Genomic DNA, 24,563 nt, shown 5'->3' with positions numbered 1-24,563 from the left:
GGTTTCACCTATATCAGTAAACATTTCCAAACTCATCACCACTTACTTCATGCCACTATGAAATACCCCACTTTACATCCCACACCATATTAATATCACCATACCCGCTTGTCCCTACTCTTTTGCTCTATCAGTATAGTTTACCCCAAAAGATACTTCGTTAATAATTTCTGACTGTATTTTTGACGAACGCCTTCCATTGAATCATCCATCTTTTCCTGCACAGTAATTATCTTTGTCTATTCACTTGGTATTCACCCCTTCTGATCATCACCTAGAGATGCCTCTTGGCAGAAGATAGCTTCATTTGTCTGAGTAACAAAACCCACCTGTTGCCCTGTGCTTTCCACCTCACCTCATTCTTCATCTTCATAACCTTATCAAGTCTTCATTAATTATTACTTCTGCTTATCTCGTATATACATACTGTACTTAATGAATATGTTACGTCCCATTTAAGTTCTATTTGTTATAGTTACCACTTCTATATTATAGTGGAGTGAAAAAAATCAAAGTTATCCAATTAAAAGGCACTAGGTTTCAAAAGTTGAGAATTGACTAGTATAACAATTGTGAATTTTTCCATAAATTTTGTACTCTTCAATTCCCACAAGAGCCTTAAATGTTTCCAATTTTTATGAAAACTTGAATTTTCGGAAAATATTGAAATCGTTTTTAAAGCAGCCAATGAAATAGAACGCGGTGACAAGAGTTGCATACTGACTAGTTTGACTACACCATTCACGATTTTAAAAATAATTTGTATCTTCATTACCCATAACTGTCTAAAATTTTTCAATTCTTATGGTAAATTTTAAGGCATGTGCTAGAGCATTTAGATAGTGCAACAGTAGGTCCTCAAATATTCTCCGGAACTATAGGAAAAAATTTAACCGCTTGTGAATGTTCAATCACATGCGATTGTTCCGATCGTTCATGTTACCAATCGTTCATTTTCAAGCGATTGTAGGAAGTTCCTCGGCCATGGAAGAAAAGACATCAGAAAATTAGCAATGACCAAAAATATATATGTGGAATATTTGCATAGCAATCTTTGCTGGTGAGTGCTCACCGAATCTTGCATTAAGAAGTGTTGGAAAATTATCCAATGCAAAATGGATCACTACTGCTAAGAGTGCTTTTAGTGTCTATTAGCTCTAGTGACCCATCTTCGAACTTGAAGAAGCTGGTTACTTTCATCATGAATATGTATACTCAGCTGTGGTTATGTAACCCTCCTATCAAGAATGCTCCTGTGAACTTATATCGTACTATAGCCTTTTCGATGTACTTAAGCAGTGAACTGAAGCTCATTGTAGATACGACAATTCAAAGAGCCGCATATCTAAAATAATTTTAATACAAAATTTTTATAATTTCATAATGTATCTTAATATTATGCTCAATGCATTTTTAGATAATATCGTGAAATTTCATTTTAAAATTCGGTTGAAGTAACGCAGATAGATTAAAGTATTTGTAAAAATCTTACTAGTCACGCACAAGGCTTGAGATATAGTAAGATATTATTTGACATTCCTTGGAAATTGTCAGTGTCTTCAATCAATTATGAGATTTACCGTATAAAATCCGATAGTTTAAGGCAGGTAATAAGATAAAGCACGAACATTATTTTAAAATCATGGGTGTTATGGTAGTGAATACAACTCTTTCTTAAGTTAGTGTGAAGTGATTTCAAAACTTTTACAAAAATATTTTAAATGGAATTTCGTAACTTATAATAAAAACTGCAAATTTTCAGGCCCTTGCGGGAGATGAAAATGCAAATTATTTTAGAAATCATTAATGGTGTAGTTAATCTAGTGATTACGTTACTTTTGTTACTTAGTTTGATTTCATTGGGCAGCTTCAAAAAATTAAATATTTTCAAAAAATCATATTTTCATAATAATTGCAAAATTTTAAGGCATATGCGAGGTATAAAGATTTACAAAAAATATGAAAAAATCACGAATGTTATACTAGTCAATACGCAACTTTTGACAGCTAGTGCTATTTCGTTGGACAATTCTTGATAATCGTCTCCCCATTATGCTCCATCCTGTTCCACACATGTATCTTTGGTCTGTGCTAAGATTTCTGATGTATTTTTCCTCTATGACCGAGAAATTCCTTCAATCGCTTGAAAATTAACGATTGGTAAATCCTAACAATTGGTCAAACTTTTTCCTATAGTTCCCGAGAATTTTTGAGCACCCACTGTTGCACCATCCAAAAGCTCTAAAATATTCCTTAGAATATATCATAAAAACTGAAAAATGTCAGGTCTTTGCGGGAAATGAAGACGCAAATTATTTTAAAAATTACGAATGATGTAGTCAATTTAGTCGTTATGCAACTTTTATCACCTAGATCGATTTCATTGGGCAGCTCGAAAAAATCAATATTTTACGAAATCAAATTTTCATAAAAAAGGTGGAAACATTTAAGGCTCTTACGGGGAATGAAGATGGAGTACAAAATTTTAAAAAAATCACGAATGTTATACTAGTCGATACACAACTTTTGACAGCTAGTGCTTTTTATTTGAACTGAGTTTTTTCGCTCCACCCTATTGTATATATGCATTTACTTCCTTCCATAATGTTAAGGATGCGTAATTTTTGTTAGTTATTGTACCATATAATGCTAAAATTTTCATTAAAACATATACACTATGAATTTAAATTTCTTTTCATCACTCATCTCTCAGAGGGTATAACCATTTTATAAGCTGCTATCCGCTTTGGCTAGCAGGTAAGATTTTAAAAAGCAAAGTTTTTCATACTTCCAATTGGCTCTAAGTTTCAACTTTCAGAATGAAATACCAGTAGTTTCGAGTCTAGGGTATGATAGATCATGAGTTGTGGACGCTATGTATCAGCCATAGCTACAGGATAAATTGTGTATTAAAATGTAGAATGTAAACAAACTCGCACTTTTTGCGCAATATGTATATGAGAGCATACAATTCTTTTTGCCATATTCTAGCTTTCTCTTCACTTTTCGTTAGTTTTCTAAAGCAATATGCAACCACCTTCTCAGTATCAGTTTTTGGGTCATAGCAAGCAAGTACTCCTTTTACCTGTGTATGGCAACTCTCGCTACAGACGCGGATTTAAAGCGAGTCGTCAAATTGAGCGAATGATGGGGTGTTTAATATGTCATCTTTAGATGTTCAAAGAGAGCATCATGCTTCTCTGTCCATTTGAATTTAGATTTAGAAGTTTCTAATTGCTGGAAAGGCTCAATTTTTATTGTAAAGTCTTTGATGTGCGCTCTAAGGTATGAGCATATGCCAATAAAGCTTTTGAGAATCCGCTTAGTAGTTGGTTTCTTAAACTTTCGTATTTTCTTGACTATCTTTGAAGATAGTTTCACAGATTTCGCTCTAAGAAGGTGTCCTAATACATTAAGTTCCAATTAGTCAATATCTGTCTTCTTGGGTGATGCCCGAAAATCGCGATTCCTAAGTTTCTGCAATAATGTTTCTAAATCATGGAGGCGCTGTGGAAAATTACATGAACTGGTGACAACGTCGTCGGCAAAATTTTTAATTCTGTCTGGTAGTTCTTCCAAAATCAACCTAGTAGCAAGAGACAAGCTCTGACTTGATGTACAATGGCCTATCTTACACCTGAAAACTTCATATGATTTTCTGGTATGACTCAGCTTGAAGGTAATCTATTTGCGGCTCTCTGGATACAACAAAATTTGGAAGTATGAATTCGAGAGATCGACAGCTGTTATAAAGGTTTTCCTGTTATAGAGTTTAGAACGTCATTTGTTGATTGAAATGGCACCGATAAGTACTTGGTATAACTGTTACATTTCTGTCGATTGAGACCTATCCGAAATTGTTTCCTATTAGGCCTTTTGAGCACCAGAAGTTGAGAGAAAAATTCCTTATTGTCTGTAGGCCTGATTATTTTTGCCTTGATAAGATCTTGAATCTGTTTGTCTACCTGGTCTCTGATGTTAATGGAATAGGTGGGAAACGATCGTGGAATTCGGTGGACTTAGAAAGCCTGATTCTATGAACATATTCCCTAAAATATCCGATGTCGTCAGGGGTATACATAAAAGCTATGTATTGTTTACTATACTTAAACAATAAGTCACAAACTGCTAGTTATTGCATTTTGTCCAGGTCTGGGTTAACGTCAAAGAGGTCTTATTAAAAGATTTTTTTATATTAAGCGTTCTTCCGTTGCCTTTTTTATCTTAAACTGATATGCTTTGTCTAAAAAAAAATGGTTCTTCTATGGCGTTGAAAGAGACTTCGTGCCCGTCGCAAAAACTGCCGCTGGTGTATTCTTTTTTATAGTGACGCTGTTGACATTGGGATTTGAAATTAGAAGTGTCATTTTGTCTGCTTCTATCTTCTGATCGAGGGCATTTAACCTATGTTTCTTGCGTATTCCAGGAAGAAATGATACATACAGGAATTCCTTATCAACTATTTTCTTTTCTACCACTTGTATGAATGTATGAGAACTTAGGGAGGTAATGTCATTTGCTTAGTCACGTATAAATCATTGTAGTCTGTCTGCGATACTGTCTGAGTTGTAAAAGCTGACAGATTTTTCTCTGCTCTAAGTTGATAGTTGTGGCTTCCTAGGACGTTTAAAGAAGGAGATTGTATTCTTGTTTAAGTCGATGGTGGAATGCGAACGTTGGAGAAAAAGTAAATACCTATAATTGTTGGCATAGTCTTGTCGATTACTCTAAAGTAATGAGTAATTGTTTGACCTATTTTAAATTTTATCAATGCTATTTTGTTCAAACGCATATTATTTCCTGAAATTCTTTTATTATTGTCTGGAATGGAATGTGACTTGTCCCATGGGGAACGGAATCGGTTGTCCACAAGGATACCGTACTTCCTGTATCAATTAACGCATTCTGAGGGCCTGAATTAGTTTTAATTGTTAAATGCGACCTGTTTTTTGCGTCGTCTAATGCAATGTTTTCCCGTTTTTCCGCCAATTGTCCTGATTGTTCTTTTATTACAGGAATTTCGTAATTTATGTTATTGTGCTTGCTAGTTTCTTTTTGGTTTCCGCCTTCCGTGCGATACTGACTGTCGGCCCCCTTATCAAGGGGCTGCCTCACGCGTCTTTTTTACGCTGGTAACAAATAGATGCACCAATACCCTGTTTCCGGCGCACACTAAAATTTGATCTTCCGTGGTTGTAGCCTGCTGATTGTTCTGGACTGGTTCCCGCTTTTTCTTCCCGGTATTATTGTTATTCCTCCTTCTGTTTCCCTGGTATCTGTAACTCGTCTGGTCCATCACCAGCGACAATTCTGCTATTTTATTGGCCAACTTAGAGGGCCCATTTTCTGGAGAATTTTGCTCGTGGTAGGGAACGGTCTTAGGATCTTGACTTGAGGTTTGAAATTCTTGAGGCTTGGGTTGAGAGACCCCTATGGATGGATTCATTTGTTGTTGATGTGTAGGTATATAGTTGTTTATCGGCTGTGTAACAGATTGCGTATGTACAGGATAGGTATGGTGATACAACTTTTGTACCGGATACATTATCTTCGGTTAGGTGGGTGAGCCCTAGGATGTATTCTGTGAGTTAGGTATATGATTTTGGCCGTATAGCAAGTGCAGATTTTGTGATAGCTGTGCATGCTCTCTTTTCTCAAAATGTGACTGGTAGCTACAAAAGTGTTTAATTTAGTCTGTAGAGCTTCTACCGTTGCAAACCTTTCTAATGCTATTTTATTAAGGAAATCCCTCTTTAATTCCAATGATAAATGATGGATCTTTTGTTCTGCTATCGTTTCCTGTATTAACTGCCTTATTCCTCGGAGCTTACGTAAAACGTATGAGTCAATGGACTCATCCATTCCTTGTTGGACCTCGAATAATTGCTGTCCAGCTTTATACGATAGGGCCTTTGGCCTACATAACGCCTATAATTTAGATTTTTAGACCGTCATAGGATATCGTATGAAATTGATTTTAGTTTTTAAGCTGCAATACGAGATCTAGTGCTGTGTCTTGTAAATACATATATCGGTAGAATTTCCTTCTTCTTAGCCGGTGACCATGACTGCATGGCTGCCATATCGTCGAATAGCATGAAACACCTGTGCGGGTTCTCGTGCACCTGTCCCGCATACTTCGTTAAATGTGGCATATTACAGGATATATTAGATGCACTCTCGGTTGTATTTGTGTTATTCTCTCCTGATCTCTATGTTTGTTTTCCTGATATAGTTGCCGGCATAAATCGCACTTAATGAAGGTAAGAAAAAGGGAGGGAGGGAGTTTATATATAAAATTTAGTTGAATTTTGATAGCAAAACTTAGATAAATTTTTATACTGACTTTGTGCCTGCTTAAAAGTTAAAAAGAACATCTCGTACACAACTCTGGTGCCTATCACCATGTAATGACTTTGGTAGAGTTAATAATGGACCGAGATTCAACCCTTCACCAATTAATTATAAAATTTGTTAAATACAAAACGTCTTTGATTACGTCTTGTTATTATCCAGATGAGAGGAAATAAGTGTTTGCACGGTGCCCCTTCTCTCAAGGCAGTCTCCACGACACCTGACGGTTCTGGTGAGTCTTGAAGGATAGCCCCTCAGTACAATTCATCATCGTGAGGCTTGGTTTTAGTAACGACTCCTAGTCCAGTGCTACCTCAGGTAAGGATAGCTGCACCTGTAGTCCAGTGCGACCTCAGGGCGATGTAGGATATTTGATCAGTTGGATCTTTTGTGCCGGATTCTTGTCTGCTGGGCTGTTTACAGTTAATGACACGTGTTGTGTTGACATGTGCTTTTGTGATGATGTGGAGATCCTTACAATATCAATAACATTGCATTAATTCAATAAATTGTTTATAATTATGTTTTCATCATTTGCAGGCAAAAAGAAAATGTGTATCATGTCTCAAGATCGACTCAAAATCATCCAGCATATTAGCCGGAAACATTCCTGCCTTGATACAAATTGTTTCTGGAGATGTGGTATGTATTTCAAGCGCTACTTTTGTATTTTTCTTTACTATTTTCTTTACTTGCAAATTTATTATTTTTTATCGCTTATTTTAAAAGCAGCGTTAATTTCACATTCACAAATCTGTTTCTCCCTTTTCTGTACTTGGTTTTCCAATATCAGGAATAACTGTGTATATTTCTATAGTCTTTACTAAGTTAAAACATTTTCGCAAGCGATCTAGCTATTCTGGAACCAGTACAATACGATATTCAGACGATAGGCAGCTAATGTAATGAAGTTATTCGATTATTTCTTTTTTTAATCCTCATAAGATATAAATATAAGAATCTCTCATAACAATTTTGTTGAAATATTAATAATTTTGTGTTCATGTAGATGTGTACATGCTAAGAAAAGTGTATCAACATCAATATTTTACCGGGACAGTAATCCTTCCAGCAATAGTCGGAACTAGCCTAACTACATGGAGATCTATTCAAACAAAATATATTTTTAAAAATACCTCTTGAAATTACTTAATGCAGAAGAAGGAAGCGCGAACGCAATGCAGTTTGACCTCTTTAGGGAATCTGTCCTAAAAATATCTAAATGTGAATGATTTATTTAAGTTTGTTCTCTTTTTTTAAATGTTGATTTCTAATTAAATACATTTTATTACAAGCAAATGGATACATCCAAGCAATAATTTAGTATGTTATGCTGTTCATATGCTCTATTATTGAAAATGAAATAATATCTTTCAGTGTTACGCCCCACGATTATGCTGATTAGGCTAAAGGAGACGGTGAATATGAGAAATGAATGAAATGGTGGAATGAAGAAAGTAGGAGGAAATGGGAGAACCCCGAGAAAACCCAGACGCGCGGTGTTTGTCCACCACAAAGTCCACTCGGGATCCTACCAGGGGCCACAAGCACCGGAGGTGAACGCTCTAACACTGAGCCACCGCGCTACTCTACTATTGATCTAGAGCTAATTTTCTACGGATAAATTTAAATAATTTAAATGCACAGCACATACCTATTCAATTTTGTATTATTTAGAATTGCAAACTACAACTTCTGTAGTAGTATAATCATTTCAATATTCGTCATATTATGTCACTTTTCACTCTTAAATATACTACTGAAATTGATTGAAATTTAATTTTATATTGGCATATTTTATTTCCTTTTAGGAATTAGGGTAAATCAAAATAATTCATTTAACACAAGATTTTTGGTTTCCATATATGTAAATGATAGTAATCTTGACAACAACTCATGCATATACAATATACCAGTTTATCATAAAATAAATATCGCTGTTCAGAGAACTCTGCAGAAGTAACCACTAGGCTGGGTCGTTTTGCCACTTTTTCTTCGGAACGAAATGTAATATCTGGCAAAAGTGGCCAATCCACATGGACATTTCAGGTATAGATCTTTTTTCAAATCAGATAATATCTTCTGTGGGAACTATTGCATCAAAGTTTCAAAATTTCACTGAAAATTGCAAAAAATAAAAAAATTGTTCATTTTTTTTGTTATGTTAAAGTAAACATAATTTTGGGTTTATACATGCCAGATCCTATGAAAACTGACATTCCAGTCTCAAAATTGTCACTTATATGCGCTTGGAGGGTGTAGGGCTGCATCCTCTGAGGCCGGAAAAGAGGGTAAATTCAGTACAATTAAGCATTTCTACAGCTTTTTTCGTCCTTTCCTTTTCCTTTGGGACCTGCTGGACCAATATGAAGATGAACGTGACATTTTTTTTCGATAGCGTCGTCACTGGAGGTGATACATGGTGTTATCACTACGAGCCGGAATCCAAAAGACAGTCCATGGATTACCCATTTCTACAAGTGCTTCATTCAGGCTCTGGTTCATCGTTGGAAAAAGTGCGCAACAAATGGTGAAAACTATGTCGAAAAATTAGTCTGTAGCTGAAATATTGCTCTGTTTAGCTGTGCTGTTGTTATTCATGTATCTCCATTAGTTTCCATAAAAAAAGAATGCATTACTTTGGGAACGACTTTCGTAGATTTGACTGAAACTGTTATGATTGCTCAGAGATACAATGAAAGCAAGAGGGCTGCGGCGCATATAATATCAACTGTGCTTCAGGCAGCTTCAAAGGCTGGAATTATAATTTCTCAAAAAACTAGCGTCATAACATCTGCTTTAACTGTAGACAGAAACAAAATAAAGCGTGTGAAACTTAAACTTGCTTGGAATTTAAAAGAATGTTCCAGAAATGATGGTCCCATTAAAATCCTATACTTTGATGATAGAAGGGATGACACTAAAAGACACACAGGCATCGTTAGAGAAGAACACTTATCACTTGTGGCTGAACGCAACTCTCAATACGTTGGTCACGTGACACCATCTCCTGGCTCTGCACATGGCGAGACCACAGTTATTTTCGAATACATCATGAACCAACTCAGAGTTGGCTTTGATAAAGTTGAGGTTCTTGGGTGTGATGGAACATACACTAACACTGCTTGGAATGGAGTTGTTCTTCGAAAATTAGAGGAAGTAACAGGAAAACATATGCAATGGGCTATTTGTCTCTTGCATTTTAATGAACTGTTGTTCCGAGCTCTCTTCGCGCATATTCCGGCGCTTATTCAAGCCCCTATTCTTACACACGTCCCATAGTTTCAAAACTATCTAACTGTGAAAAGCTTTCAGTGTTGCTATTCAAACCAATAAAATATGACTTACCTCATCATAGTCCAGAAGAGCACAGAAAACTCAGTAAGGACCTGAGATGCTTGTTCCAGATATCTCAAGTCATTGACTTCAGAGCATGCACGGAAGAGCTTGTTTCTATGTTCCCTGGCAAACTAAACAAAGCTAGCTGGTTGACTAGTGAAAAAAGAATTTTAACATTGTATATTGCAACAAAAAACTACCAAGAAATTAATAGAAATTGCGACATTCCTACTTAGAGTCTGTGTGGTTATGCAATGCCGTATCAGAACATAGTCTTCCATTGCTGATGGTCCTCTCACGTCTTTGAAGCCATTCAAGGTCTAGATACTTACCAAGGGAATACCAGGCTGTAATCCGTTCATCCATTGAGACGAATGCATTCTTTGCACTCCCAGAAAATTTCTTCACCCCATGATCACTGATGGTCTACTTGCTGTCCGACAAGATGCATTACATAAGATTCTTAGTGCTCGAGAACACGAAGCAGGGAATCTCCATAACTCCATTAGATATAACATCATTCCCAGACTGAATTTTGAGGCAAACGATTACACTGCAATGATCTTTTGGGAAAGCACTGATGTTTCAATAACTGTACTACCAGTAAGTTCTATGGACAGTACCAAACAAACAGCTCATGGTCAAACTTTCACTTCCTGACAACACTGTGCCAGAATGGTCCTTCACCGTCCATCCGTGCCAGACGGTGGCAGTAGAACGGGTAGTGAAATTAGTCACTGAAGAAGCTTCCCGAGTATGTGCCAGTGATGTTAGAGGCGGAATAATCAGGTCAACCTTACTTTCTAGGCAAGCTGCGTCTAAATTTCAACCAAAGTTCCAATTTGTGTCATATTTTCCTGACAGTGATTAATCGGATCAGTTCATCCGGCCCAACATATGGTTGGCTGATTGGATAGGCCTAGCGGAGGAGTCCTAGGAGCAGGCACCTCTAAATGGTGGGCTCTGGGTCACTTGGCCAGGCTATATTACCAGGTGAGCGAGGAGCTGCCCAACCGCTTAACTGTACTCAATTTGCCCCCTTTTCTGGCCCCAGAGGAGGCATTCCTATTCCCCCCAAGGGCAAAGAACTGGCATTTTTATACTTGAATGTCAGTTTTCATAGCAACTGACATGTATTTAACCAAGAATATGTTTACTTTAACATAACAAAAATTAATGAACAACTTTGATATTTTTTTTAATTTTCAAGTAAATTTTGAAACTTTGAGGCAATAGTTCTCAGAAGATATTATCTGATCTGGAAAAAAAATCTATACCTGAAATGTCCATGTAGATTGGCCACTTTTGCCAGGTATTACATTTCATTCCGAGAAAAAAGTGGTAAAAAGTTGCACCCTAGTAACCACTTCACAGAATGCAATCAAACTTGGTAGGATTATATTTGGAAGCATGCACAAGCAATTGGCTGAGAAAACAAAATTAGCTCCAATTTACGACTCCAGAGGTAACTGTGGCGCTGTACAACTCCAAGTAAGTGCAGCGTGGAAGAATTGACTCTAGTGATGCTAAATGATAAGAAAGACTGTAATTACTTCTTCTGTGAGTCTCGTGGCATTGATTACCAATGCTATTAATACCCCGTGGTCAGTGGCGGATTTGCGGTGGAAGAGGCTTTTGGGTTGAAGCGTCCCTTTAAATTCTTGAATATCTTACGGAAACGAAGTTAAATGTTAGTATTTCCTCTGCTCATAAACTTTCAAACTACTCCAAAATTCCAGAAAGAGATTAGTGTCAAATTTCGCCTCCAAAGTCTATTGTGTTGCTGTTCAGTGTTAATTGCGGTAAGTGCGGTACGACAAATGATACAATGAGACAAATTTATCATTCAAGGCCGTAATTATACTTCCCGTGTGATGCGTGGCATTGATATGTACTCCTATTAGTAAAACTGTGATGCAGTGATGGGCGATGATGGTGATGTTCAGTTCTACCCTAAGACAGGTCTTTGACGTGAAAGTCCCTGGGCAACGCGAATCCATGTTGACTTGTGCCGTATGAGATGATGATGACGTTCTAAGGACGGAGCCCTCAGGTTAACGTGTGATCCGACTCATGTGTGTCTTGACCGGGGATCGAACCTGACACTCCTTGATCACAAGGCAAGACGGAAGGAAGAAAGAAAGGAAGTGTAGGAAGTGTAGGAAGAAAAAATAACCAAACATCGGACATTTTTATCATCGTCAGAGTAATTCACTTCTGGCACATAGTGGCGCTCGAACCCGTATCACACACACCAGCAGTTGTGAGTAAGCTCCTGAGTTGTCGTCTACTCCAAGATCAGGTTACGAATGGGATACCAACAAAGCAACATGATGCTGGAGTTGCCACAAAGAGCTTAGTTGGTGAAACTTTATTATAAGTAGAACTATTTCTGGTGCCATTTGTGAATATCGTCGACGAAAGGGGCTACGCCGTGGTTCCGTTACACCATGCTCGTTAAAAAGCGGTGGGCCAGTTTGAGGAAAGATTCGTAAGAGTTCAACACAGGAAGAAGTTCAAAATGTTGCTATTGCCGTCTTGGAGAAATCCATGAGTAAGAGTGGCATGGTAAGCGCGAAGTTCCTCGCAAAGTGTTGCATCGGTATCCTTAGAAGGTAACAATTATAGATCAATTGCGTCCCGCAGATGACGATACTGGACAATATGAAGATCCAAAATTCGGATGCTTTAATAAAAGGTATTTTACAAATAGAAATAAATGAAGATAGATTTGTATCATCATAGGACCTGTGAATGTGGGAAAACACTGATGACGATAGTAAGGATATAGTCATGCTCATGATAGAATGCCTCTTCGTCAAGATACATAACACCTTCTGAGTAAAAGAATTAGAATTATTTATGTGTTATATTGGTACTTTATGAAAACATACATACGAATATAATAAATAATTGTTCCGATTTACAAAGTTTGCTTGGACGGTTATATCGAACGTATTGAAAATAGCGAATTTCTTAAAATATTATTATTTGTAGCAGAAGTAGTAAAAAGGAAGTACTAGAAAACTATAAATAATTGATGAGAAACTATAACGTTTCTTTTGTTCAGTCGTATTTTTGATCCTTACTAACGGTATGCCTAACGATCGAGAGAAATAGAATATATTCCATGTTATATTACATTGGAAGTATCAGTATTAGAAAATGATGAAAAATTGAATTAATTACTCAGCGGAAACCGAACCCATTACCAGCGCTTATCCCACTAATCTACGACACTTGTGTTAATTAAGGAGGAAAAGCTGGTTGTGAAGTTTTTTCAGCAAATTGCCAACATTTACGATTAAAATGTTTTAACAACAATGTAAAACTCTTGTTTCGCTCATAATAATAAAACAAGTGTTATGTAGAAACAATAGCCAAGAAAATTAAAATCTAAATTGTCACAAGTAAATTGCTGAAAATGAGTATTAGTTGTGATAGATGTAGTATTAGTGGATGTTGTTGCGATATATAGATAATACAAAGTTTAACTATCTTCTTGAGCATCGAGGCTTAATGTTATGTGAAAGTACAGTTTAACTATATCTGTTCGGGTATATCTTTATAATTATATTCTTTGATGAGCCATTAATATACATTGCTAATGGTCGAGTTGAATATTTAGCCAGTGTACTCGAACTTTGGGAAATCAAAATCTGACCTTTGGCCCGCGAAGACATGTGACGTACTCTTCATACATATTTTCTGTTTATTACGTTAATTTGTATGGAAGTTTTGTTTTGGTGGAATGCAAAAAGGAAACTTATAATGTAAACAACCTATAACTGAATCTACCCCATGCAGAAAGCATCGATGGACCAACGATAGGCAACTAGCGACCTCTCGACAAGAAATGGATGCACCACAGCATATGTGGTGGCACAAATTCTCCTTTGACACCAGCGATCGACAAGCGGCAGACTCCAATAAACCACAAAATTGCTTCCCGAAAATATCTTAAATCGCTTACCTGTGTTACTTGTTTATATTAAAGTTAGTCTAAACATTAAAAACAGTACCTCGGCGTAGCCGCGAGCCACTAACCTTATAATTCGTAGGTATGTGTTCTTCTGACTTCGTCACGGAGGCAAAATCCTCGCATGTTGAAGGATAAATCTTTGAGGTCTTTTTAATTTGGCCAATCACAGTGCTGCTTAATGTAAGCGATATGAAACTCAAGCCATTAGCTTTTACAACCCAAGAAAAGCTAAAATAGTTTTGAAATGAATAACATTTGTATTCATAATGTCCATCATAGGAAAAATGTTAATGCAAGGATATTTTGAAAGGATGAGGATCCACAAGGGGGTTGACACACTTTCTTATTTATATACTATACTAAGCGTGGAACAACAGACAATATATATATAAGTAACGAAGTGTATCACGATTGCGGTCATAGTAAAAAGAAAAAGAAAAAGGGTATCAGCTGATAGCTGCTGCACTGACGTCATGTAGCAGAAGGTTACCTGTGAAGACCAAAGAAAACCTCATTTGATCGAATGAAGTGTGCATTTGTGAGGGAAAGATGGTCCATGCCATAAATATACGAGAACAGAAAGCACTATACTAACGTTGTGCGAAGTTGTAGAGATGTAAATGTGATGCAAAATATTGAAGAGTTAAGGAAGACTTACTCCAAACTGCTATATTTCTTACAAAGCAAGAACATACCTTAAATGAATCGAGTGAGTAAGTTACATGTATTAAATAATTGATCGAAGCTTTCAACTGTTTAATCAAACAATGAGAAGCTCTAGGACAGATAATACCGAACACACAGATACCCATGATTGGCGAGTTTTCTTCGAATTATTTGTGATATGTGCAATGCTTTTCGACTTTCTCGTATCTCAAGTGATACGTATGATGAGATCGTCGCCGAGCGAATGCTAATCTTGGTGAACTAAGCTAATCATTTACAAATACTAGCAGAATCCGAAAACTGGAGAAAACGCAAGATTACTTGGCACAAGATATTCGCTGACATTTCAATGGACTTTCCAAGGTTGACCATTCAGGAGTTGAGCAGTATAACGCTTTGGGTGTAACAAATTAAGCAAGCTAAGGTTTATACAGAGAAGCATTTGAGTATATAAAATCTTTATGAATTATTTGTTTATAAAGAGCGTGATGATATTGTTAGTATCCAACTACAATAACGTCACACGTCTTCCCAAATATACAATACATAAAATCAATATCACAATGGTGTTTCACCGCCAATTCGTAGATAGTATAGCGATTGAGAGTTGGTACACGGGTGATTGGGTGCTGTGCACGTATAACCGCTGTATTGTGGTATTTGGGTTATCAAAAATATTTACAAGCATCCGGTCCTTCTTTAGTTGCACACGCCTCCTATATCATGGATGCTGACTTTATCATTGGTCAGAAAGTGCACAAAGCAGTGACGACGGGTCGAACTAATTACTAAGGAGGTTTTCACATAGTTTATTTGGTTATTATACAAGCCACAGCAATGTTTTTAGTTTTTTGTTATTTGTTGCACCAAGAATGTTTTAGTATATTCAACTACGTTACGATAAACTTTTCACTTCAATTTTTGTATATTTTATATACTAACGTTCCTGCTTTATAAATACATAACTCATAATATTTAACTCCTTAGAGCCAAACACCTCCTTATGGACCCTCATCCTTTGCCTCTTTTCCATTTAAATTCCAATGGAGTAATGTTTCAAATTTAGATCACAACTTTTAAAATTGAGACTATATATATAACTACGAAACCTCTGTTTTCGGTATTTAACTTTTACAAAAACTTTGACATGTTTCTTAAAAATGCGATTTTTGGAAAGATACTTCTTTCATTTTAATTGTTCCCCGCAGCATGATACCCAACTGCTGAAATGGCCCCACATTTTCAAAACAACAATAGACAATAAAAAGCCTAACTACAGTCTATCCATTAGAAATTTTCCAAAATATGAGATAACCGGTTTGAGTACGGTTTAAATTTCAAATAGAATGTGTCAGTTTATTTCAGTAACCAAACCAAAAATGTTTCTGTTCAGTTTGATACAGACACTGGATTGAACTTTTTGATAATATTCTTACATATTTTGAAAGAAAGACCGAATGGTATATGATGATTTCTTTTTATATTTACTAATTGTAGATCTGCTGTTCCAGTTTTAAACGAAATTCCTATTCCGCATGTCTTTCTCCTACTATTTTAGGAAGAACACATTAATATCAATAGAAAGTAGAACCATTTTTAGGTTCGGTTTAGTTTCGGTTAACCTTTTAAAACTGCTTTATGTTACAAACCCAAACTATGGTTTACGATTCTTCTAACCGTCCAAGTCTACTAGCCTTGATCATACCCTTGATATATATAAAACTAACATCTGTAATCAATATGGTCTCTGTCTAGGTCAGGAATGTCCAACGTTGTTTTGAATCCATCGAGTCACTTGAACAGTAGGGCATCATATTCTGGACTACAATTAAAATATAAAAGAAGGCTCCTTAAAAAAGTAATTTTTTAAAAAACATCTCAACGGTTTTATAAATGTTGAATACCAAAAACTGTGATTTTATTGTTGTAATTATACTCTCATTTTTCGAAGTTGTTGATATGAATTTAAAACTTTACTCTATTTTCATTTATATGGAAAGTAGCAAATTTGAAAATATCCTTGTTTTAACATTATTTTTCCCATAAAGCACATTATTAGTACAAACATTATTTGTTTCAAAACTATTTTATTTTTCCTTTGGTTGGATAATCCAATACACCACCATAAACGTCGCCAACACTTAGTGGCCCATTTGCCGGTAAATGTCGATAGTCGATATACCGAGACGTCGAAGGATTTCTGCTAGTGTGCCAGTGACGGCAGGGTTTCGTCGAGTTCAAACAGACATCTATAGTCTGGGTGCCGAAGTTACCAACCACGTAGTGGTGATGACCTCATTTTTAGTTCGCACTCCTTCGATTCTTCGCGGGGAATCGCGAAGGAAGTAACACGAACTTTCGCAGTCATGCCCATGCGGTTATTATTATATCCTCTATATCATTGACTAATTGTTTTTAAAGTGAGCTCCAAGGTTAACAGTAACCCCTGCCGCTACATTATAAAGTGAAAAATCTTGAGATGAGTACGTATAATTGTACGAATTTGGATGGCAACATCATCGATCATTAGAAAGTGAATATGGGGGAACTATGAAATAAAGTAAATAGGTTCGGGTAATTTTGTTATAAAATTACATGGCGGACGGACTGTTATCTAATCCCAAACCGGTATAGTCGAATATACATGCACAGAGGAGCACTTTGATTGGTCAAATAAAAAAGACAACGATTTAAATACTCCAAAGATTTAAAGACATCTACGACCTGTTTGCGAGGTTTATTTCATAGCCTTCGAGCAACACGCGCATAGGATTCATAATGTTTTTGGACTTATCTTAATGTAAACAAATCACGCAACATAGTCGATTTACCATATTTTGGGGAAGCAATTTTGTGGTTCATTGGCGTTTCGTCGCCTCTCTGCTGCTAGTGGGATGCTGGTGCTATAAGTTTGAAACAGGAGGTGGGGCCACTGCGGGTCATTGCTGTGAGGCATCCAATTTTTGACAAGAGCTCGCTACTTGCCCATCACTGGTCCACCGATGCCTTCGGAATGGGGTAGGTGGAGTGACAAATTGTTTACATTATAAGGTTTCCTTTTCTACATTTAACAGAAAAGCACTTCCATACAAAATAACGTAATAAACAGAATATATGTATAAAAAGTACGTTTGATGAACGGGCCACACATGGTGTCTTCACGGGTAAAGTTTAGAGAAATTAATTTCCGAAATATCGAGTACGCTGGATAAAATAATTGAGCTCGAAAATCTCCAAAGGATATTAAATTTTCTTGAAAGAATATCATTATAAAGAAATACCATAACGGGTATACTTACTCTGTACTTTCACATAAGATTTAGCTTCGATGTTCAAGCAGTACTTTAAAAATTCTCTTATCTGAAAGCTCCAACAACATCACATATACTACTATCACTCATGTTCAACAATTTACTTGTGACAATTTTGGTTTGAATTCTCTTCACTATTGTTGCTACCTAACACTTGCTATGGTATTATGTCCCAAACAAAAGACAACATTGAAACAGTAAAAGTGTGAAAGTTGCTGAAGACAATTCACATCCAGTTTTCCCCCCTTAGTCCGATACCCTAGAGTATTGGGATATGGGTTGGTTTCACGTCCTCGTGGAGTTGGGTTCGATTTCCGCTGAGTAAATAAAACAATTTTTTATAAATTATATATTGATACGTCCAATGTAAGATAACATGGAAGATAGTCAATGTTGAGAAGGTTTTCTTCAGGGCACTCGCAATAGAAAAGTGAACTACCAAATACGACTACGAGGGTTGCTATATATATTTCTGGCCTAGGCAACACTAAGTGTTGCCAGGTGCAATCTGACATTTCCATTGGAAAGTTTGACATTTTGTAGCATAAATGTACTCAGAACTTTTTGACTTACGACAATTTTTTTTTCTTTTACAGGTACTTGAAGAAATCAACTTGGCAAAAAAATGGAATTAACTCGTGAACATTTTCGTGCGATCATTTTTCACAACTTTCGACGTGGATTATCACGACAAGAGTGCATCGATGAACTTAAATCTTTGTATGGCGACGAAGCACCATCCTATAGCACTGTGAAAAACTGGTACAACGAATTCAATCGTGGCCGACGCTCGCTCAAAGACGAATTCCGTGAAGGTCGTCCAAAAACAGCCGTTGTGCCAGAAAACATCGATGCCGTACGTGAACTGATAATGCAAGACCGTCATGTGACTTACCGTGAGATAGAGGCATGCCTAGGCATTTCTTCCACCAGCATACATTCGATATTGCATGAACACCTGGCCGTAAAAAAGGTTTGTTCTCGTTGGATCCCGCACAATTTGACAATCGCTCAAAAGAAAGCTCGTGTGGATTGGTGTAAAGAAATGCTGAAAAAATACGATCGCGGTGCTTCAAAAGACGTTTATAAGATCGTCACAGGTGACGAATCATGGATCTATGCGTATGAGCCCGAAACAAAACAGCAATCGACCGTGTGGGTCTTCCAAGACGAGCCAAATCCAACGAAAGTTGTTCGTGGAAGAAGCACTTCGAAGCAAATGGTCGCCTGTTTCTTCGGCATAACTGGTCATGTGGCGACTGTTCCGCTTGAGCAACGTAGGACGGTCAATTCTGAGTGGTACACCACCATTTGTTTGCCTGAAGTCTTCGGAGAAATTCGAAAAATGAACAAGAGAAGACGAATCATTGTGCACCATGACAATGCGAGCTCTCACACATCGGCTCAAACCAGCGCATTTTTGACCGGCCAAAACGTCGAAGTGATGGGTCATCCGCCGTACAGCCCTGACTTGGCACCCAATGACTTCTTTTTATTCCCACACATCAAGAAAAAAAATGCGTGGTCAACGATTTTCGTCGCCAGAAAATGCTGTTGAAGCATTCAAAAACCATGTTTTGGAGGTGTCTCAATCGGAGTGGAAAAAGTGCTTCGAAAATTGGTTTGAGCGCATGCAAAAGTGTATAAATCTTGATGGAGAATATTTTGAAAAACAATAAAACCATTTTCGTTGATAAATATTCGTATTTTCATTATTAGGCCAGAAATATATATAGCAGCCCTCGTACATGTTGAAATCAGCAGTATCAACCTTGATTCGTACGAGCTAGGAACGTAACGTATTTAGCGAACAACTGTTGATTACGTAAAGCATATCGTTAGTAAGAATCAGAAATAAGGCTGATAAATTTCTTGTAGTTCCCAGCAATTTCTTGTAGTTTTCTAATACTCCTTCTTTACTACTGCTGGTAGAAATAACAGTGTTTTAAGAAATTCAACATTTTAAATAGCCTATGTTTCATAATCCGTCCAGGCAAACTTTGTAAATCGAAACAATTATTTACTATATTCCTATGTATGTTTTCCTAAAGTACAATATAACATATAAATAATTCTAATTCTTTTACTTAAAGAGAGGGCGTTACTATGTATCGTGATGAAAATGCATTTTATCATGAGCATGAATATACCCTTACTATTGTCATCAGTGTTTTTTCCCAATTGACAGACTCTATGAGGAAACAAATCTATCTTCGTTTGTTTCTATTCTTCAAATATATTTTACTAAAACATCCTAATTACTAAAACATCATGTTGTCTTCATTCACTCTCCTCATAATTTTACTTCATATTTCTGTTTCCAGATGATTTTTTATCCATCCTTCTACATATCAACATCTCGAACCTTACTACAATGTATATAATTATAATTGTAGTAAAACATTTGTGAAAGTACAGTAATGGAGTATGACTGTCCAGCACTAAATTATAACACTAGAGGAAAGACTTCAAGCTCGTTATCACAGCCACTGTTTCTAGAGGTGGCATTTATTAAAAAGGTTGTATTAACTCTTTGTGTGAATATTTATTTTTTATTTCATTAAAGACGAGAATTGCGTTTACAATAGCAATGAATAAATATGTGTCTAGTATAGTGTAACTGTTTTAGGACGAATTAGGCCAGAGGAAATTAGTTAGATTTTGCTGAGCAAGACGTCTGCTTACGTCGGTTGCATGGGAACAGTGGACCTAATAGGATCTGGCACGGTCTGTTCTGAATCTTCTAATATAGGTTGAAGAATCTCTCTTCATTGGACTTTCTTCCCTTAGACAGATGAAGGCTGCGTCGATTAGTCCTTTGGCGGCTGTTAATGGTCTAGGAGTGGTACCTTCAACAATTCCTGATTGCTTGTGTATGATTGATAACGATTCACACTGCACGAGCAAGACATAAGGTAATAGGTCATGAACACCGCGTTTGTATAGGTGTTTCCCAGGCAAGATCAGAAAACGCTAACTAATCACATGCAGTCTTAGATCAGGCCCACGAGCTTAGTTGCACACTTTGTCACACAACAGTGGTGGGAAAAGTATGCCCGACTCAGCGAGTAGGAAAAGACGTTAGTTCATTACATGAATTTCCTTACTTTATGAACAGTACTTAATTTAAATTAGTATGACCAATTATTTTAGCTTTATCTCTTTTCTTTGTTATATTCCAGTTCAATGTTCATTACACAGAGAATAGATATATTTGTTCTATATGTGAAGAAAAACTCAAGGAGTCCTGTAAATTTTATATTGACACCTGTGGAAAATTTGCTGAGAAGGAAACAGAAACGTCATCTGGAGAGGTGAGTAAAATTAGAAGTGATGACTTGATTGAATTGTTAAATTTTAATGGGAACGTCAACAGCGAGAATATCTCCCCGTCACGATAAAACAAAGTCTGCACCAATTGTACATTAAAATTTCAGATTAAAACGTCTAGAAAATGTAAATTAAATACAAGGTATACAAATTAAGATAATAAAAAGTAAAAAAATAAAATTAAGACAGAGATGCAAAACGAATAAGGGAATAAATAACAAAATAATTAGGAAGGAAACTAATTTGAAATAGCAATGACAGAAACTATTACCAGGAAAATATATGAAGAAAATTCTTCAGTGGACGTCAACAATTAAGAGTCACAAATAAAGATGATAATATGGTCAATAGAAACATATTATCACCCAAAATTTCATTCAGATTCTTAGGTAGTCTTAACCTTCTTGAAGGTCTTAGCATTCTGGACATTATAAAGAGAAAGAACCGTGTATTCAATGGAGCATACAGTCTTTACAAGACAGACCATTAAACAGAAATGAGTGAGATTTGAGTTTTCAGTATGTGCACCTGTTAGCATCAATTCATCTCGGGATCTAGAACGCAACAAATGGTTGCCAGTTAATCAAAATAGGTATTAGTAGTTAGACATTTTTCGATGCCCAGGTTCCGTTCGTTGCTAGTAACAGCATATTCAATAGAGGAAATAAATATGGACATGCAAGCACAGAAGAGTGTTTCAGTGTAACCTGTGAAAATACGGATTTCTTTTCAGCTGTCGGGACACTAAGACATGTGAATTTGTTGGGGAGGGATCATTTCCAGCAATAATGGATGAGAGAGATGTAGGCCACGTACTTAAATTTGCACCTGTTTGGTGACTTTGAGCAAGATGTGGAAAACAGTGTTATGAATAACCTTTCCTCCACCTTTTACGTTCTCCGTTGGTTCGGAAAGGAAAACAATGATCTATTAGTCGATTATTAATTCCCATAAAACAGTCAGTCACTCGGTACCGGGGATTAATCCGTGCTTTAATTGTGTTTCTCTCTAAAAGTAAAATATAAGCAGACGAAAACTTCATTCGGTGATTCTGTAAGAAACTATACACTACTACTATTATTATGATTACTTCTCTTTGAATATTTCAAGCTGAGAATCATTATTTCTGTTGGCCATATTCAGACGACTGTATTTCACTTCTAAGAATTTTACTATAATTTGAAAATTTCCAAGGATAAGACAACTAGGCTCATTGGGCGATCTTTATATGACCGTTACCTTCTGATCCCCCAGATTACGGGACGGCATAAACTTCTAGTCACTGTTATGGTTCCACCTAAGCATCGTCAAACAAGGGCACGAGATCGAATATCATTCGCAGATTCTTCCGCCTCTTAGATTTATCCTGTGCGGAACAGAGAGTGTTTCCGTTCTTCCGTTTAACTACTTAAGTGCACCAAAGCCCTTCGGAATCTGCTCAAACTTGAATCTCAACCGTCTATCACCAACCACTTCCACCAACTTGGGCGAAGGAGCTATAGACTTAGCGGTGTAAATTAAGGAAAAGACGATCATTCGTTCGGTGATATTCACATAAGTTCATCTGTTACCGTTGTCTGATCTTCAGTGCGTGAGAAAGTAAGTTAGATATGTTAGGACGGCTCTTACGCTTAGATCTTTTTTTTAATTTAACGTCCCACGTCCTACAGACGCTAAGGGAAATGGTGATAGTGAGGTGGACAATAGTGGTGTAATTATGGAAATGGGTGGAAGGTAGAACCGGAGAAAACCCATGCACACGATATTTGTGCAACACAAAGACCACTTGGCGGGAGCTGGTTTCGAGTCAGAGATACCACGTGCAGTAGCGGATAAAGATATTTTTCACACATTTACTACTTACTGCTTACAAAAATGAACTACCTTCAAGATCGAAATTATCTAAAGGGGCAACTGTGAAATCTTTTGTTGTGAATTCAGATGATAAGGGTTTAATTGTATTGCAGAACATTCGATAGCTTATACCACAAGAAAATCTCTATTTCGTTTGACCTCATTATAGCTCACAGATACACCTATTACATTTATAGATGTTACGAGTTTTTTTACTTTAGCATTTTTCATAGATTGAATGCACGATCATAATTCAAAGCAGAATTTTCTTTTTTCCATTATGCATCCCGTAGATGAGTATTTGGAAAGCGGAGGTAAATTCTGATGGGAACAGAAAAATTATTAACATGTTCCCAATCATGTACTTCGTCACACATCTCCAATACTTCCTCCTCCAAGTCTGAATTATATTCTTGACTCTCAAATAGTATATTATCAACAGTCATAAGTCGAGCTGATATGATTTCATTGTTATCTTTGTTGATAGACTTTATAAACTGTTTTATTTCAGATAAGATCAGGGCATACCCATAATTAATAAGTGTTCTTAACAACACATTTACTTTTTGTAATATAGAAGTTTCTCTGATGATTAACCTTTCTCCGTTTCTTATTCTACAACTACTCTCTCATACTTTTTATTACGTCCTCGTAAACAATTTCCATGTGTTTACAAATCAGCTACGATATTTTTCTCCTCACTATTCAGGTCAACAACTCGACAGAATATCTTGTCTTGGAAATGGCAAGTTGCAGCTACGAAAGAGCTTGCACGTATTGACTCACAAAATCTATTTTTTTTCTTTACAATCTCTTCCAGCTTTCTCTAGTTGCTACGTTTGCGCATATGGTGCACGGCAAAGCTTCGTTGAAAGCACGATACTAGGTTTGAAACGTCCCCATGTTTCTGACCGAAACGATGCTGTTCGTGGTGGAAATAATAAACATTCTCCCTCTTTATCAAAAAACTTCAGCTGCTTCGGTTCCTTTCGATTTTCGAATTACATCTGCCGTTGTTATAATATTATAAGCCTGTTAAGACGAGTTGCCATTGTGATACACTATTTTCTCCCCATAGTTTGGTTTCGTGCATTTACTTCCCTCGTCATTCGAATTTCTGCAACTCCTTGTAGATTTTAATTTCAGCAGTCGTACTGGTCAATCACTCTGGCGTAGTTTGTTGACAAATTATGCATCTGCTATAATTTAAGGCATCTTCCATGCGTTGGCGACTAACTTGAATACATGGAGAAGTATTTGGTGCAGAAGTATCAATCATCCTTTCCTTTTTTCTGAAATAATAAAATAAATTTTATTACTTAATTTTATACAGTTTCCATGGTGTGTAAGTACACATAAATGATATGAATATTCTCTAAACTTTTAAAATTAATTTGGATATAGTTTAATCAGTTTTCGCAACTCCAAAAATATAGGTTTATACTTTTAATTCACTCAAAAAGTGTCAGTAGTTCTCAAGATAATGTGGAAACTCATTACCTTGAGTTTCCAATACTTTCCAACAGAGAGACACTAAAAGCCACTAAATATTAGTACATGATAAAAATATTTCTGTCTTTATACAAATCTGACATTTCTTTGCTTTAGACGAGTTTTAAAGATGTTTCAAGAGTAATAATATTAAAGAAGTTTCGGAGGTATCTCTATTCCGCTGCCATAAATATGCAAAAGGTAAGATTTGTCATATGACATATTAGTAGTTGTTT

At 36.5% G+C, this 24,563-nt stretch overlaps 1 protein-coding gene across 1 annotated transcript in view; it reads left to right on the top strand.

The window, feature by feature from the left end:
- The window catches only part of LOC145693977 (uncharacterized), a 176,462-nt gene that overhangs the window by 96,794 nt on the left and 55,105 nt on the right, over positions 1-24,563 (top strand). The window contains exons 2-3 of the mRNA XM_081770137.1: positions 6,895-6,996; positions 20,835-20,966. Of these exons, the coding sequence (XP_081626263.1) occupies positions 6,895-6,996; positions 20,835-20,966 (234 nt within the window). The remainder of the gene's footprint in view (positions 1-6,894; positions 6,997-20,834; positions 20,967-24,563) is intronic.

The sequence above is a fragment of the Thermobia domestica genome, chromosome 9 (assembly GCF_964235325.1).
Source record: "Thermobia domestica chromosome 9, izTheDome1.hap1.1, whole genome shotgun sequence".
NCBI classification, from domain to species: domain Eukaryota; kingdom Metazoa; phylum Arthropoda; class Insecta; order Zygentoma; family Lepismatidae; genus Thermobia; species Thermobia domestica.
The sequence above is the reverse complement of the archived record's forward strand: the minus strand, read 5'-3'. Positions and strand labels throughout refer to the sequence as shown.